General features: G+C 35.8%; 1 protein-coding gene and 1 long non-coding RNA gene across 25 annotated transcripts; both read right to left on the reverse strand.

Moving 5' to 3' along the window:
* Positions 1-249: 249 nt before the first annotated feature.
* Positions 250-3,696, reverse strand: LOC118486312. Of its 2 annotated transcripts, XR_004878391.1 has the most exons (7): positions 3,470-3,696; positions 2,920-3,071; positions 2,614-2,813; positions 2,326-2,537; positions 1,585-1,796; positions 989-1,101; positions 250-896 (listed from the first exon to the last, which is right to left on the reverse strand). It is a non-coding gene; the product is annotated as an uncharacterized LOC118486312 (long non-coding RNA). The 2 variants fall into 2 exon arrangements; XR_004878390.1 differs by lacking the exon at positions 2,920-3,071.
* Positions 3,697-4,770: 1,074 nt separating this feature from the next.
* Positions 4,771-12,689, reverse strand: LOC110908286. 23 transcript variants are annotated; one of them, XR_004879969.1, is made up of 13 exons: positions 12,271-12,675; positions 8,174-8,297; positions 7,875-7,949; positions 7,702-7,790; positions 7,559-7,629; positions 7,380-7,457; positions 7,226-7,276; positions 6,852-6,985; positions 6,704-6,783; positions 6,372-6,634; positions 5,920-6,003; positions 5,166-5,317; positions 4,771-5,000 (listed from the first exon to the last, which is right to left on the reverse strand). XR_004879969.1 is itself a non-coding variant. In XM_035983619.1 (12 exons), the coding sequence occupies exon 2, from the start codon at positions 11,738-11,740 to the stop codon at positions 8,522-8,524; it is 3,219 nt and encodes a 1,072-aa protein (XP_035839512.1). In that variant the 5' UTR covers positions 11,741-12,154; positions 12,271-12,689; the 3' UTR covers positions 4,771-5,000; positions 5,166-5,317; positions 5,920-6,003; positions 6,372-6,634; positions 6,704-6,783; positions 6,852-7,276; positions 7,380-7,457; positions 7,559-7,612; positions 7,702-7,790; positions 7,875-7,949; positions 8,174-8,521. The 23 variants fall into 23 exon arrangements, 18 of the variants coding, with proteins under 18 accessions (XP_035839512.1, XP_035839510.1, XP_035839524.1 ...); XR_004879968.1 differs by having other exon boundaries at positions 6,852-7,276; positions 12,271-12,678; XR_004879971.1 differs by having other exon boundaries at positions 6,852-7,276; positions 7,559-7,612; positions 7,702-7,787; positions 7,871-7,949; positions 12,271-12,678.
* Positions 12,690-15,035: the final 2,346 nt, after the last annotated feature.

Genomic DNA, 15,035 nt, shown 5'->3' on the forward strand with positions numbered 1-15,035 from the left:
CATAAAGTAAACACGCACAGGTAACACGTAAGGCACACACACACGTAATATAACACCAAATTCGCATCATTCGAGTTTCGAGTTCGATTGATGATTTGATTAGCTTGATTATTGATTGATTGACTTTATCGCATTGTTACTTCCTACTATTCACAGTCGTAAAGCGTTTCGCGTCGATTAAACATTCGATTCGTCCGATTACTTTGATTAATAACACTTACTCCACATAATACAAATAATAAAACGTAGAATAGGCTAATTACAGTCAAAGAAGTCAAACTTGACTTTGACTTTGACTTTGACTTTGACTTTGACTTTGACATTCGGTAACACGGGGTGTTACAGTATGACCCAATGAAAAGTCGCCTCCTTTATCTCTTCAATGATCTTGTGCTGAACCGCGTTTGCACTTTTGAACACTTTCTCGTTTCTTGCTTTCCAAATACTCGACATCGTTAAAGCATAGACTGCATGAATCAATCTTCTCCGAGCCGTTAAACAATCCAAGTCGTTTATACCATTTTTTCACAAACTTTATCAATGTTTTGGCCCAAGGGTATATTCAACAAACTTTTTTATGTGATGCCATACTCCTTCCATAAACCTGTTGGTAATTAATAGATAACCCGCCGTTGCAAAAGACGCATTCTACATTTTGCATCTGGATCCTCTACTCGACAACATCGCCACTGTTGGAATCCTTCCCTCCACTGCTCTCCATAAAAATAAACTGACTTTTGGTATAACTATTTTATTCCAGAAGAAGTCATCCGCTAATCTATTCACATCCAAACTGCATAATAGAGCATGCCTTAGGGACTTAACCAAATAACTCGTTTTGACACTGTCTTTCCAAACCGGTAAACACATGACAACAACACGATACTATTAACAATCTGCAAAACAAAACATAAGTAAATTAGGTAAAAAAAAAATAACATCCACATGTTTTAAGAGCAGGCATCAAGGATATGGACACGAAGTTTACAAAATCACCACTACAAAAGTAATAATCTATCACCACTACCACTCTTCTCCATAGGTTCCGACAACTTTGGCAGACCCCACATTTGAAACATGAATGTGAACATCTCTATGGACCTACAAAAAGTTGAGAGAAACTAAAAATGGAGTATAGTTTTTACTTTTTATAACACTTAGTATATTCATATTTAATATATTAACTACTTATTAAAGTACCAAATTAAAAAAAAATGTATTCATATTTAACATATTAACTACTTATTTTAGTACCAAATTAAAAAAAAAATTGTTGATGAGTCAACTGACTTGACTAACCTTTTTAAACCTGTATCTAAAAACTACCCGTTTTGCCATTACTCAACCCGCCTATTTTCCGGTCTTTACTTTTTTCAGGATGTTCCAAAAATTCAAAGTTTTCTATTAAACTACCCATTTGACCGAACTAATTTTGCTCCAAACCCATATTGAACCGAACTTAATTATTAAATGTTTAAATGAACCGAACTCATTTTTGGTCTGAATCCGAACTCAACTTTTAATCCTAACCCATATTGGCCCGAACCCATTCTGACCCAGAGTAGCTTTAATCAATGACCGCACCTGCCTGGCCCGCCCACTTTGCTAGTTGGTTCAAATACTTTCCATAAAAGCTACATGCCAAGTAATCTTTGTTGTGTGCTCAGTTGAGATGTATCAATGATACGAAAACCACATGCCAATAAATAACTCACATCGACCTCATTGTATGCGTAAACTACATTCTCACCATCTATTTTGATGACGATGTCTTCAAGCTCTTTGGAGTCCTCGTCCTAAAAAATAAAAACTATAAGAATTAAAGCTTCAGTGTATTATAACTTTTAATATCCAAAAAATATTTCACATATATATACTCATCAATTTAATAATAAAATAATCTTTGAAAATATAGGTGAATTATTTGAAAAGTGGTGATTTCCTTTCCACAAGTAGGCCTATATACTTTAATATTTGGGTACCCATGAAGAACTTGTAAAAATAAATCTATGGAGTACCTTGATCACATGGTGATTGTTATAAGGGTGTATACGCAAACCATTCACTATTATAGGTAAAAGAGAAATGGTAAATGAAAAAGGTTAATAGTCGGGTTTCACACTTAACTCGGAAAAAAAAAAACATAAGTTTAAGTAGAAAGTCCGTCGATATGTTCGTCGAATTTACGACCCTTCTAATCCCAGACACTTAGCAACACATCTAACACATAACCGGTCTCTTCTTAGCACCTTCTCCAGAGAAAAAAAAAACATAGTTTATAATAATGACTTATAAAGTCAAAATGAAAGTCAAGGTATGTTGTACCTGAACATAACGTCGGATTACGTTCCAACCAGTCGATTTTCACGCACACGTACACTTTCATATTTGAACACATGGCTACTTCTTTTTAAAATGGATGCTATTGTATACACTCATACCATTAAATCACCAAGATATGTTCATCGAATTTACCACCCTTCTAATCCCAGACACTTAGCAACACATCTAACAAGTAACCGGTCTCTTCCTAGCACCTTCTCCAGAGAAAAAAAAAATATAGTTTATAATAATGACTTACAAAGTCAAAATGAAAGTCAAGGTATGTTGTACCTGAACATAACGTCGGTTTACTTGTTCCAACCAGTCGATTTTCACGCACACGTACACTTTCATATTTGAACACATGGCTACTTCTTTTTAAAATGGAAGCTATTGTGTACACTCCTACCATTAAATCACCAAGAAGTCGAACGCTAACTTCAAAACTTATTCTTGGAGATATTATAAATGGAGGAGCCGTAAACCCTTTCCTAGAATTGAAAATAAAAATAAATAAATAAATAAAAAGACTTAAAAAATGGAGCAATAATCTTGAAAAAATAACCAAATTTTAAGAAAAATAGATTAAAAGCGAACCTCTTGTTGTGCACAATATCCCCCGTGCTAATGTCAACATAACCCAATGATTCATGTTTTTAAACAGCAAAACAACCTCATCGTAACTGGGTTTGTATGTGTTATTTTAGGTGCAATTTCTAACTAACAGTCTTGTATTTAGACAACTCAATCTGGCCAAACAAAAAAATACTCGTTTTGAATTGCTATTCAACGAGGCCGACCAAACCATGACCTGAAGAAAGTAGCGATCACAACTCACAAGTATAACTCTCTTGTAGCTCGTGGATTTTGACTAAGAGAGATATTGATAATTCAATCAGCAATAATATTTAACTCGACCATGAAAGTCTGTTACTTTAGGTGCCAATTTGGAACCAATTTAGCTGGAACAAAAAACTACTTGTTTTGACTCACTATTCAATTAGCCCGACCCAAACCATTATTGAAGAAAAGTAATCTCACAAGTATAACTATCAAAGAGCCCATGAACTTGGGCTCAAATAGATATGGAGAAATCAATAAGCTCAAATAAGAAAGTTACAATGATCAGTTTGACCACAATAATTACCTTGGGAGTTAGGATGCAATAGCCCAATTGCATCCCATCTTGGATATCTGTTCTTCTTTATATACTACACCATCAAAAATAAACTTCAAAAATCTATATAACAAATAAACCAGAAACTTATATTTTGCAAAAGCATACCTTTGTTTTTCTTTCTCCTTTGAAGAGGATCCTGACATAAGGATTGGTATGGTGTGAGGTTAGATTCTATGAATGCTTTATACATTGGATAAACCTGCATGCATAAAGCGATTGTAAATATATATATATATATATATATATATATATATATATATATATATATATATATATATATATACTAGTCATTTACCCGCGCGATGCGGCGGGAAACATATCACCTAGGTTGGTGAGTTTAAGGCTACTCTAGAAGGTGTGAGCCGTGGGGTGTCTTTTCTTTGTTGGCCTTATTTTGCTAATCAGTTGCTTAACCGGACGTACATTTGTGACTTCTGGATGAATGGGCTGGGGTTTGAAAAGGATGAAAATGGTGTTATCGGGAGAGATGAAATCATGGGTAAAATAGATTGGCTGATCAACAATAGAGAGTTCAAAATAAGGGCACTCAATCTCAAGAAAAAGGTTATGAACAGTATTAGAGAAAATGGTTCATCGTGCAAGAACTTTAAACGCTTCGTTAAGCGGATGCAGGAGAAAGATGGTTATGGTGAGAACGTTACGAAGATACAGTTGGGTCTGTAAGATAATAGGCCAAATCAATAAAATGTTTTGTATTTTGACCAGTTAAGAAAACAACTTGTTTTGGGTACCATTACTTTTCATACCCAACCCACCGATTTTTTTAATTTATGCAAGATATTAAATTTTATGACATGCTGCCGTGACCAATAAAACCTACGTCAGATGACTTTAAAAGAGCTTTTATAACCTTTACTGGCATTGTTTATAAACACTACAGAAAAAGACTTTTAAAGTAGATTTCACATGAAGCCAACTTCTCAATTAACTCAAACACGAATATAGTTAACTAACTCGTACAAGTACTGATTCAAAACAGAAAGCCAAATCCACAAAACACACCAAACAAAAAACAACCAAAATTTGTTCCTTCATGCTAAATGTATAAGCTACATAAATAAAATATATGATTGGAATTAGACCTGGCAAATGGGTCAGGTCAGGTCATGCTGTCATGGGTCAAAACGGGTTCGGGTCAAAATGGGTCAATTATAAAAAGGGTTGTTTTGGTTCGGGTCAAAACGGGTTTGGGTCGGTCCTGGTCAAAATGGGTTTCGGGTCGGGTCCTTTTTTTTTGCTGATAATGATAACTAATATGCGTTAATTATTCATCAGAATCACAATCACAAGTGCCACAGGCGTGTACAATAATGTCACTAAACACCAATAAAGATTCTGGCGTATTATCCAACATCAGATAAAGAAAGTGTACGCCCCATGACATCAATTAAAGATAGTATTGTGTAAGAATCATAACTTCTTTGATGTTGAAAGATTACCCTGTTCCTGCTATGTATTTCCAACATGAGCCTGAAATCTTACAAGAATGCAGCACAACATAAACATTCAGATCAAAGTTTTAAAACAATAGGTCCATTCCGTTCACCAGAAATAACAACACATAAGATCATAACAATGTAAATCAAAGGGCCAGATAGCAATGCCACGCGTATTTCCAACCAATCTACGAAAGAGTACATACCAATGGTAGGAATCGTCATCACGATCTCACCAAGCTTGAGCTTGTACAAAATGGTCGTCTTACCAGCTGCATCAAGATCCACATCTTCTTGGCAAACGGCCGACTAAAGAGTTTCATGAACGTTAGCCCCATTTTTTTGCCGCGTAGGATCACTACAAATCAAACCAATTCATATAAATCACTAAAACAATATCATACAACAAGAGAAACAAAACCGTAAACCAAAAATTAACTGACAGTAAATAAATACATTGGATCTGAGAATGTAAGTGAAACTAACTTAACTAACACAGTTACCACAGTTACACCAACCAACTGCAGATCACTTAAAAAATTAATGCTAGCTGTATTTTAGATCAAAATTAAATAAGTTATACAGTAGCCGAATTCTATAACTTAGATCACAAGAGAATTTCTCAACATGTACATGAAAATTAACTGTAAACCAATTATTAACAGACTGTAAAAAATATATATATTGGATCTGAGAATGTATGTAAAATTAAGTTAACTAACACAGTTACACCAACCAACTGCAGATCACTTAAAAAACCTTATAACTAACTGAAGCAACTGACAAACAAATGGTTCAAAATTACTCAGCAGTGGATCAAGAACAGGAATTACAACGAAGAAGCATTTGATTAATGTAATTAATAACAACATCATCAGTAGTTAATGAGATAGAAAACTAATAAAATCTTTACAGACTCAAAATGACCCAAATATATTAGTTTGGGTCAAAATTGCCAACCCTAACTGGAATCAAACAGCAACAACAATTCGCCCAGCAACTTGATCAAGGTCCCGCCGACCATTTTAAGTGATTCTTCTCCCTCTGTAACAACATCAAACAAAAGTTTATGCATAAACACACGCATCATAAATAGATTTACTCTGTGTCATCTTCATTTAAACACCGAGTAATCTCCTAACTTGAGCTAGACCAATTTCTTTTTAAAGCTCTTTGTTTTCTCCAACCACTTATTCGGCCATACAAAAACGGGAACAAGAAGCATAAAAGCACAAGAATCAATGTCCCCACACAAACCAACATCACGTTTCTAAAACCATTTTTCAGCTTCGGGTCTCTTTGTTGTGTCCAAGGGATGCCTACCACATTCATCCCAAACACTGTCATTTCATTTTAACACTTCCAGTAACTTTCAGTTGTTCATGAGATTAAATAACTTTTTATGGACTTACCTCCTGTGATGATGGATAGAGGAAGGAATATGATGGAGAGGAAAGACAGGCAGTATAGTTTTCTGTTGATTTGTTCAGCCTGCCAGCTGTCGAGACCCGCTTGGACAGCTGTCACACGATTGCTTATGAATCCAACATTCTCCTTTAGTCGTCTGAGTCGACCAATCAACTCTTCAAGTGATGATGTCTTCATTTCCAAACCAATCTTTTACGGAACACTTTTCTTTCACCCCCGGGAACACTTGTTCCCCGTGTGCAATCACCTACAAACGCCAACCTTTTTTTCACTATACTGTGTTATTTTTCCATGCTTAAAAGGTGTCGGAAACTACCTGCAGAAGGCGTTGCAATTCTAGATGCATTTTTGGAAATCTTCTGTCATCCAACAATTGTCTCTTTAAAGAAAAGCCACCTAAAATTTGTAAACATATATTAAAAAAAACCAAAACTTTGATCTCAAGATTCGAGTTTTAGAATTACCTTTATCCAAATCAACTTCTACAGAATCAAGCTCAGTCTCAAGTTTAGTAACAACATCCTCAAGATGATCCACATGTGTGTCAATAATATGAACAAGTATGACTCATTCGACCCATTTAAAGCCTATTCTGAATCTGATTAATTCATATAACCAAAAAAAAGAATATGGACAAAAAAAATTACTTTATGTAATTCGAACCAATGAACATGATTTGTTATTTATTTGAGACCTGTTTCCTTTTAGTGGTTATGATTATTGGCTAGTTCTCATATAACCAAAAACATTAAAGAATTAAAGCTTCATGAGCACATTACTTTTAACAGAAAACATCAAAAGCAAAGCTACAGAGATTTAGATTAGAAAATCAACTTACAAGTCCTTTCTCCCTTGCAGCTGATTCAGCAACAAAATCGTTATATGCCATCTGATATTATTCATAAAAAAACATAATTATAGAATAACAACCAACAAAAAAAAGATTTACTCTTAAAACGTATTTGGCTTATCATCCAACATAACAAACTCACAGTCTCTGCTCTAACGAAACCTTTCTCGACAGTAGCTGAAAGTCTGAGGGAGAACCGAGAGGATAACAAAGCATTTTCCTACAGGATAAGGGCGTTTAAGACGTTTTTCCCAATTTACACAGATATTAGAATAAAACCAAGCAAAATCGAAGTAAAATTTACCAGGAAAAAAGACATACCGGTTCCATGTACTCGAGGCGACCGTCGGTAAACAAAAAAGCATTTTTAGATACCTACAAGAACAGTGGCACTGAAGTATATGATTAAAATGCACTCCGATACAATGTTTTTTAGGTAACTTGTTGTGAAAGTATATATATACCATTTGCAGGCTAACAAATTAGCAATCTCCTTCAATTTCGGCTCATGCTAGGACTCCTATCATATGAAATGCAGCAGCACAGCAGCCTGCTTTTGTGGATAAAACAAACACCTCAGATCTGAATGTAAATACGTAGCAAACTTAAAACATAAAATAGCACATAGCATACCTACCAAGACACAAACAAAACCACAATATAGAGAGCAACCATACGCCATTCAGTTTTCATGTACTCTGGTACTGCAGACCTAAAAGGCCAATACAAGATTGCTAATTTGTTAGCCTGCAAATGGTATATATATACTTTCAAAAAGGGGTAGCGGCACAGCTTGTTGCCAGTTTACCAACTATCTCGATGTAAATTCATAATACATTAATAAAAAGTGGACTATATATAACATTCTAGATTACAACAAATGTAGTTGCAAATAATAAGAAATAACAAAGATACAAATCTGGAAAAAAAGCCTACCAACAGGTTTGGAGCGCAAGATGTCACCAGGAAAGCCCACACGGACCAATAATATGCCACAATTCAAGCTGTAATGACCTTACTCGGCTTTGATATTCACCGGAACCCTAGTTTCCTTTGCCACCTGAAGTGAATTGATATTCACTCAGCTAAGAAATAATCAAATCAGGAATAAAGGTAGATCTCGAATTGATTAACCGATAGGATTACAACTAAATATAAGAAGAAGATGGGAACACAGAAGAAGAACAATGGAGATGGGAAGAAGAACCCTCAAGTAGCTTAAACAATCTTTTCCTCCCCAATCGTTCTATCTCTCATGCCTTATATTCCGCAGTAACTTTTCCTTCAAGACAACCACACCTGCTCTCTTATTGGGCTCCTTAAACGGGCTGCTATGATGGGCCCTGGTATACTAATATGGTTCATAACATTACTCCCCCCTTTTACATTCACCTTGTCCTCAAGGTGAAATAAATTGCCAAACGGGTCGGGTTGAACCAAACTTGGTAATCTAAGAAAACCTTTATCATGTGCTTGTTTGGTGGACCCACTGATGCAAGTCAGCTCAAATAAACCCAGAGGACCCCTTTTTTCTTGTCCCGAGGTAGCAACTTTGAGGATAATGAAGTCAGTAGGATCATGTTTCCAATTAACGTGCCATGGGTTTGGGAAAAAATAATTTATGTTGGGTGGCTTATGCCCATAAAGAGCTGCAAATGGTGTCAGTTCATGAACCATTTGGGTAATAGTAATACGTGGGTTGTAGAAACGAGGGGAAAGCGTACCAAGAAGTTGGCGAAATAGAAACGCAGACCCGTATCTAATGTGACGGCTAACCGTAGAGTGTGTCGTTGTACTGGGAAACGGAGTTGGTAATAATTGAAGAAGTAGAACATTAAACGGGTCGGTTTGCTCCAAACGGTGTAATCCCGCAACATGTCCAACTTCATGGTGGTTCAAGACGGGTCGTTTCTCAGCTTCGTTAAGACAATCAAATGGAGAGCTATAATGCAGCAAAATTCGTCTACTTGAAAGGCTAACAATATATTGCAAATGTTGAGCATCTCTATGCAAATTATATAATTCTATCAAAACCCACCTCATTAACATTTGTGCACTGTAAGGAAACCCAATATGATCCACCTTAAGAAAAGTTTCCACCTCTAAAGCATTAAATGGGAAACTAACTCTTGTTGACTGCACATGTAACCCGTTGTGTTGTGTTGTATTTGCAGCTTCAATCCAACCAGGTGGAATCTTTAAAATTGATTGCATGAAAGACTTCAACAATAAACTATTCTTAATATAGAATATTTCATCACATTCCACATGATCCATAAGTTGACTAACTGTTACTTTTATGATTTCCATACCCTTGTAATGGATGATGATCATATGAACCCAATTAGATATCTTCACATTTTCACTTGTTGACAAAATGTAGTTTTGAATCATACGAACGAAATAACAAGTCTGAACCAATTGTTGGGCTGCTATAACATCAGTAGCACGTTTGTAGTTGAAACAATAATACTCGGTTAAACCAATTGCTTCCTTCAATTTTGCAACTGAGCCAACTGAATCGCATTGCCAACCCGGTTTCCATTCGAAATGTGTAATAACCAGTGTAATTGTATCAAACAACCAGTTGTGCGAGCCGTGAAGCAAGGAACCAACAACACTATAAGCTTTCCAAATTGGTTTAAGCATCACAATATCCCTATAAAAATGAAACGGAATAGAATCGGAAGGGAAAAGTGTATACGGATCGGGTGGTTCCGGATCAGTATCCAAAATAAACAACTTAGGTGCAGAGCTGGGTTGGGGAGCCCATGTAAATTGGTCATGTCCGATTGCAATTATTATGTCAGACCGATTGTTGTTCAGATCATATACGTGCCACACATCAAACACCACATCATCTGAATCTAAAACAAGAATTATAGGTAATGTCCCTCCTTTCCAACGAATGCGTTTATCGTCCACTTGAAATAGAAGAACCAATTTACTAATACTAAGCCGATGATTTTGCATAACAACTCCCATACTAGACCGTGAATATTTTTGCGCAAATAAAATTGTCATAGAAGTTGGGCAAAGCTCAGAAGTGTAACTGGGAACCAATGGTATAATGGGTAAAAATATTGCAATATTAGACATAAGCCCACCAACCAATGCAGTGCCATCTCTTAGGCTCACCTGTGTAGAAGGATAAAAAGAAATAGGATCCTTTGGACAATGCTTCACATGCGCATTTGTTGCAACTGCATGAAATTGAAGCATTCGCTGCTTTGACAACCGAGTATTAACCGGCCTAAGTGAATCATCTCTAATCTCAGGAAGAACGGGCACTGCTGAACCATTTACAACGGATGAAATTCCTCGTATAGCTAAAATCACATCAGCACTAGAAGTAATTTGATGAATAGAGCCATTCGCACACAGAAGCACATCATGACAACCCGCACGAGTAGGATCGAAATAGGCATTTGAAGGCGTCGAGAATTTAGGTTTGTGCGGATCTGGATGTGAGTTTCTGATGGAAGGCATCAAACATAGAGTCGTGCAAATACTATTCGGACCGGGATCAAAACTAAAGGTCCTCCTTAACCCGTCAGGCCCAAAATACGAACCAGATAGCAGATGACCCAAAGTACCAATAGTGTTATGCTTTTCACAAACAATTGTAACAGTGGGTGGTGTAGGAACAAAACCTGAATCTGTTTCTTGCAATTTACCACCAAAAGGAGAATTGAAACTAGCAATTACCATAGCAAAATTATCAAACAGAAACTTAAGTGTACTGACAGCAGGGAGAACGAATTTCCTAGGAGATACTTGAACATGATTCGCAACCCAACCTGGTTTCCATGCAAAGGAGTTAATAACCATTGAATCAACTAAAGAATCATCATTACCTACATTGGTTTCTACCATATCATTCTCCTTTGGTACATCTGCCAAGACTATATTTAGATAAGGTTTAACACGTTCAAGCACAAATATATAATCTGATATATCCATTTGAGAATCCGTTACTTCTAGTGACGCATGAACATCAACCATTGAGTCGGTTTGGATTTCTAATACCATATCATCTATGGTTTCATGAACAGAACTGACAATTTGAAGTTCAATACGATCAGGCATTTCATCAAATACCTGGAGAGCGTCCACCGGATAACCAAATCGGTGATTAAGAGACACTATGAAATCCGACCATTCCGTGAATTGATACAAACTTAACCACATTGCTGCCTCATCATAGAAATAATTGAGCACATAAGGAAATCGCTCGGTGTTATGAATCTTATAAAACGTGAAATACCTTTCAGCATATGCGAGCCATTTATTTGGATGTGCACCAGTGAATCGAGGTAAAAGTGGTGCCGGATCGTACATACTTAATTCCGGAGCAGATAACACATCATCTGGTAAATCGTTAAGCTCAATTGGAGGTGGAATCGGAAACTGTGCCAGTTGATTGTAGATCTCCTCAAGCAGAGCATGGCGTTCAATTAGGGTAAGCGATTGATTCAATTGCAGATCCTCATCCAAAGCCATATGTGCTAAGGAGCAATGAAAGCACCAATGAAGTGAATTGATATTCACTCAGCTAAGAAATAATCAAATCAGGAATAAAGGTAGATCTCGAATTGATTAACCGATAGGATTACAACTAAATATAAGAAGAAGATGGGAACACAGAAGAAGAACAATGGAGATGGGAAGAAGAACCCTCAAGTAGCTTAAACAATCTTTTCCTCCCCAATCGTTCTATCTCTCATGCCTTATATTCCGCAGTAACTTTTCCTTCAAGACAACCACACCTGCTCTCTTATTGGGCTCCTTAAACGGGCTGCTATGATGGGCCCTGGTATACTAATATGGTTCATAACACCACCTCTACCTTCTCTAGAGATTCTCCTTCCCAATCACCAACAGTTTGAATAAGTAATCTAAATCCGAACCTGAAGACTAATCCATTTGCATAACATAATCAACCACGAACCCTAGAAACCAAAATTGATGTCGTAGTGTTTCATAACCCCAAATATAAAGCATAAAATAGAACTAATGGTGAAAAAGAATACCTATATATGCGAATTAAGCAAAAAACTGATGGATGTGAATTAAAATTCCAGATCTGGGTCGATGAATAGCAGAGAGGAATCGAACACAGCTAGGGTTTTGAAAGGAATCAAACGCAGTTAGGAAGAGAGGAGGCTGATAATGATTTCGTGATGTGGTAACCTAATTAGAATGACAGAAATCAATCGCTAGGCTTTACATAAATTGCCGTGTTTCGTTTAGGGTTTAATCCAAATCTTCAATTCATAGGGCTAGCCAGGAACCATCTTTCTTTCTTTCTCCTGCACTTTCTCTCTCTTTCTGGTTCTCAGTTTCTCTCTCTCTCCAAATGAAAAGGCACTAAAATGATGCTTTGGCCGCCCAAATGAGATTGAGCGGGATTTCAAAAGTTAAATGAAAAACTTTGGCCGCCCAAAGGAGATGAGCGGGATTCCAGATGATGTTAAAAGAAGTTTTCAACACATTTATCCTTTAAGGGTCGTATAATGTGTTTAAAATGGTTGTACAATAGCAAATGACCATTCTTGCCCTTCCTATATGCTTATTAAAGTAGTATAGATTTACATAAATTGCCGTGTTTCGTTTAGGGTTTAATCCAAATCTTCAATTCATAGGGCTAGCCGGGAACCATCTTTCTTTCTTTCTCCTGCACTTTCTCTCTCTTTCTGGTTCTCAGTTTCTCTCTCTCTCTCCAAATGAAAAGGCACTAAAATGATGCTTTGGCCGCCCAAATGAGATTGAGCGGGATTTCAAAAGTTGAATGAAAAACTTTGGCCGCCCAAAGGAGATGAGCGGGATTCCAGATGATGTTAAAAGAAGTTTTCAACACATTTATGCTTTAAGGGTTGTATAATGTGTTTAAAATGGTTTACAATAGCAAATGACCATTCTTGCCCTTCCTATATGCTTATTAAAGTAGTATAGATATAGATATAGGGGAAGGTTCAAATGAAAACCACAAGTTATTGTGAAAATTTGAAAACGAATTAAAAAAGCCAAAAAAAAACATACCAATTTTTTTTTTTTTTTTTGCATACCAATTTTCGTCATTTTTTATATATAAAAAAATTTCAAAAAAAAAAAACTTTTTTTTGTAGTAAATATGTGTAATACTACACATGTGTATGTGTAGTGCACATGTGTATTATTACACATGTGTACTACAAATTTTTTTATTTTTTTTTTTTTGAAAAAAAGTTTTTTTTATATAAAAAACCTGCGATTTTTATAAAAAAATTGAAAAAAAAATTTTGGTGTGTTTTTTAGACTTTTTTTAGTTAGTTTTCGAGTTTTCACAATAAAAGTGGTTTTCATTTGAACCATCCCCTATATATATATACATATATATATAAATATATATATATTACACTTGTAAACGTTACCTTCTTTCTACCTATAAATGAATTAGAATTTAGGTTAAAACATTTCAGGTATATGATTTCTTCAGGTTCCTATCAAGCCCGTTGTATATCCCTTAAAACCCATTTATCAAGTTCAATATGGACGCCACCTGTCACACGGATATTCTAGGCCTCATAATTCACTAGACGCATAGATCCCCTCAATTATCACAATCCGGGACCTTGGGACATCAAATGTCTTGAACAAATGAAGCTCAAAATTTTTTTTTAACCCTTTAAAAAAAAATTATAAATTTCTTTCAGAAAAAATTATGAAATAATAACCAGCTTTTAATAATAGTCGCCCATACTTTTTCTAACTATAAAATTGGCGTGAAAAAGATATTAACCTGGTGAAGGAGAAGGACAACACCAGGAACCCAGAGGGGTGGTTGCACAGATGACTCACCATCCACCAACGCCCACGACAAACATTATTACATCAAGACCTGATTCAAAACATAAACCCTAATAAAAAATGAACATTAAAAAAACTGACCTGGCCAAATTTGTTTACTATGTCAAATCCACATTGTTTTTAAAGAGAACACTACTAAATTGGAACAAAACAACAATAGAAAATTTAACTTCACAATATATCAAACAATATACCCTAATCTGAATCACACAACTTCATGTATTCGAATAATAGAAAGTTCAATTAGATGAACTATAAGTTATGAACTTGTATACTAACCTTAATCAGAGAGATGTTGAGAAGATTTAAAGAAAAACCCTAATGAAAAAACTGAGATGGTTGCTTTCTCAATTCACCCTACCACAACTATCGTCATCTACCAGTGAAATGTCTCATACTCCATTGTCGATTAAGAATCAAAATAAAACTGAAAAGAATGAACATCGATTCAAATAAACTTAAAATTGATTGAGTGAAATTCCTTGTAATCCTAGCCGCCGCCTGGAATCACTATTAAACCCTAGATTGGCAGAGAGAAATCACTGTTAAACCCTAGATCTGTCCTCACCAGTGTCACTTTCAATCAAGCTTAATCACCTTCGGATTTGAAACAACAATTGCTAATGTAGTAGAAACAAACCACTCTCAAAAGAAAAACTAAAATTAATAGTACCTTAATTGACAGGGGTTTATGTTGATAAACCACAATCAGTTCTTTGGTGATGCACCAACAGTGATGAAGATATCAGACAACAAACCATAACAATTTAACCTCAATCACTAAATGGGATGTAATCTACCATTGGCGTTGCGAATGAGTATGGAGGCGTAGGATTAGGAGCAAAAATGATAACGAAAGAAAAAGGAGAGGAGAAGAATCATTACAATTTCTTAGGCATGCTGGAGCAAGAGCTGTATACCCAAACATTCGGTTAGCACATTTCAGCGT

Source organism: Helianthus annuus, chromosome 14 (genome assembly GCF_002127325.2).
Source record: "Helianthus annuus cultivar XRQ/B chromosome 14, HanXRQr2.0-SUNRISE, whole genome shotgun sequence".
NCBI classification, from domain to species: domain Eukaryota; kingdom Viridiplantae; phylum Streptophyta; class Magnoliopsida; order Asterales; family Asteraceae; genus Helianthus; species Helianthus annuus.

Coding starts and splice junctions, on each gene's coding strand:
- LOC110908286 (XM_035983619.1), bottom strand. CDS start 11,740: ATGGCTTTGGATGAGGATCTGCAATTGAATCAATCGCTTACCCTAATT.